A 1,859-nucleotide genomic window follows, 5' to 3' on the forward strand; every position below is an offset into this window, starting at 1 on the left:
CATTTAAATAACATTTCATCCATAAATGTTATATAAATATTAATAAGTTTATCTACTTGATCTCTATGAACACTTCCTTTGACAACGATCCTAAATCCACCAAACCCTTAATAAACACCTCATAATCTAAACATTTAACTCTGAAAATCACATTAGAGCTCTGCCAAACAGTCAAACATTAAGATTGTTTATGAATGTATGAGCAGATGATCTTTAATATCAAGTCTAGTTTCAGCTCAGTAAAGTAACCATATTTTCCAAGAGAATCACCAGGATCTTTCCAAAGTCCTTTCAATGAGTGTGACATGTGTGGTTCTCAAACAAATGAACACATATTAAATCGACACATTCATATATTTTTGGTCCCCAAACAAATGAACACATATTAAATCGACACATTCAAATATTTTTTTACAAAATTAAACCCCAGTTAAATAAAAGAACAACACATTAATATTGTAAATTAATAGAACGATGTTGATTGGTTTATTCTCTGTACACACAGAAGGGGGCATCACTAGCATGTGAATCAACACTTATCTGACCATCAGCAGACAGGAGCATTTGGCAAATATAGCTGATGATCAGTTATCTTCAACATATCACTTTAGATTGCGTTCATACAGACAAAGATAAAGGACTGAGTGCAGTACATATTCATAGATACAGTGAAACATAATATTAATACTGCTGAAGTTTCAGGAATGTTTAAAATTGTGAAATCTAAATTGGTATCTAAATGTCAAACAGTGACAGAAAGATGTTACATGTATTGAAGATTATAGCCATTTTTGTCCATACTGGTTGATTTTATGATCATTTATCAAGTGTTTTGTCCAGCTGTGGAGAATAATTGACGTCATTAAACTTGTCAATTTAAATCACCCTCTTATTTTACTTTAAATTAAAAATTTAATTTGAACATTTTAGTCGCTGTTAGTGATGCATTTGTTGCCGTTCCTCATAAATCTCTCAGTTTAATTTAGTTATAGATTGTAACATTACGACACATTCAGTCATCTGCAGTGTCTCAGTAAAGACGGAAGATGAAACACTGTAGCGTGAGAAATGATCTTTTAAAAGTCTTCGAGAGTGAACTAGACTTCAAGTTAATGATTTAAATAGCAAGAGTCACTTTGCATCGTCAGCACATGCTTCAGTGCTCTGAGAGTGTTTATAGTGCTGTGAGTTTAACACTTCATGAATGACACTGTTTATTATAATAACAGACACAACAACTACAATGACATTCATCTTTCTCTTGATCTTAGGAATGCATTTTCAAGGTAAGGCATCATTCTGTTTTATTAGCTTCTTTATGATTTTCTGTAAAAAGCATCTTTTTTTTCAGTTCAGCAGTTTCATGTGTTTTAATTGTTCTTCAGACTCTACAGGACAGGTGACTGTAATTCAGACTCCAACAGAGAAACATGTTCAGAACGGACAGACAGTCACTCTGACCTGTAAAACCAGCAGCGCTATTGGACATCAGTCAGACGGTTGGTGTAAGAACTGTTTCTCCTGGTACCTGCAGAAACCTGGAGAAACTCCTAAACTTTTAGTTCACAGCATCAAAACCCTTTATACTGGAACTCCATCTAGATTCAGTGGAAATGGAGCTGATCATGGAACTGATTTCACTCTGACCATCAGTGCAGTCCAGACTGAAGATACAGGAGACTATTACTGTTTTGCAATAAACCATATAAATAATAACTGGGTGTCCACACACTGATAAAGAGTCGTACAAAAACCTCCGTCAGTCAGAGTCACAGTGACTGCACTGATACAGCTGAGAGACACTGCAGCTGCTCTACAACACAATCACACACAACACTGATCAACACAAACACTAATAA

At 34.7% G+C, this 1,859-nt stretch overlaps 1 gene segment (V, D, J or C); it reads left to right on the top strand.

Annotated features, from left to right (window-relative positions):
• The first annotated feature begins 1,202 nt into the window (after window positions 1-1,202).
• Window positions 1,203-1,735, top strand: LOC107676176 (Ig kappa chain V region K29-213-like). The segment is given in 2 exon segments: window positions 1,203-1,286; window positions 1,386-1,735. Coding segments are annotated over 2 exon segments (432 nt in total).
• The last annotated feature ends 124 nt before the right edge of the window (window positions 1,736-1,859 follow it).

Source organism: Sinocyclocheilus anshuiensis, unplaced genomic scaffold (genome assembly GCF_001515605.1).
Source record: "Sinocyclocheilus anshuiensis isolate Anshui unplaced genomic scaffold, SAMN03320099.WGS_v1.1 scaffold4225, whole genome shotgun sequence".
Taxonomy (NCBI): Eukaryota; Metazoa; Chordata; class Actinopteri; order Cypriniformes; family Cyprinidae; genus Sinocyclocheilus; species Sinocyclocheilus anshuiensis.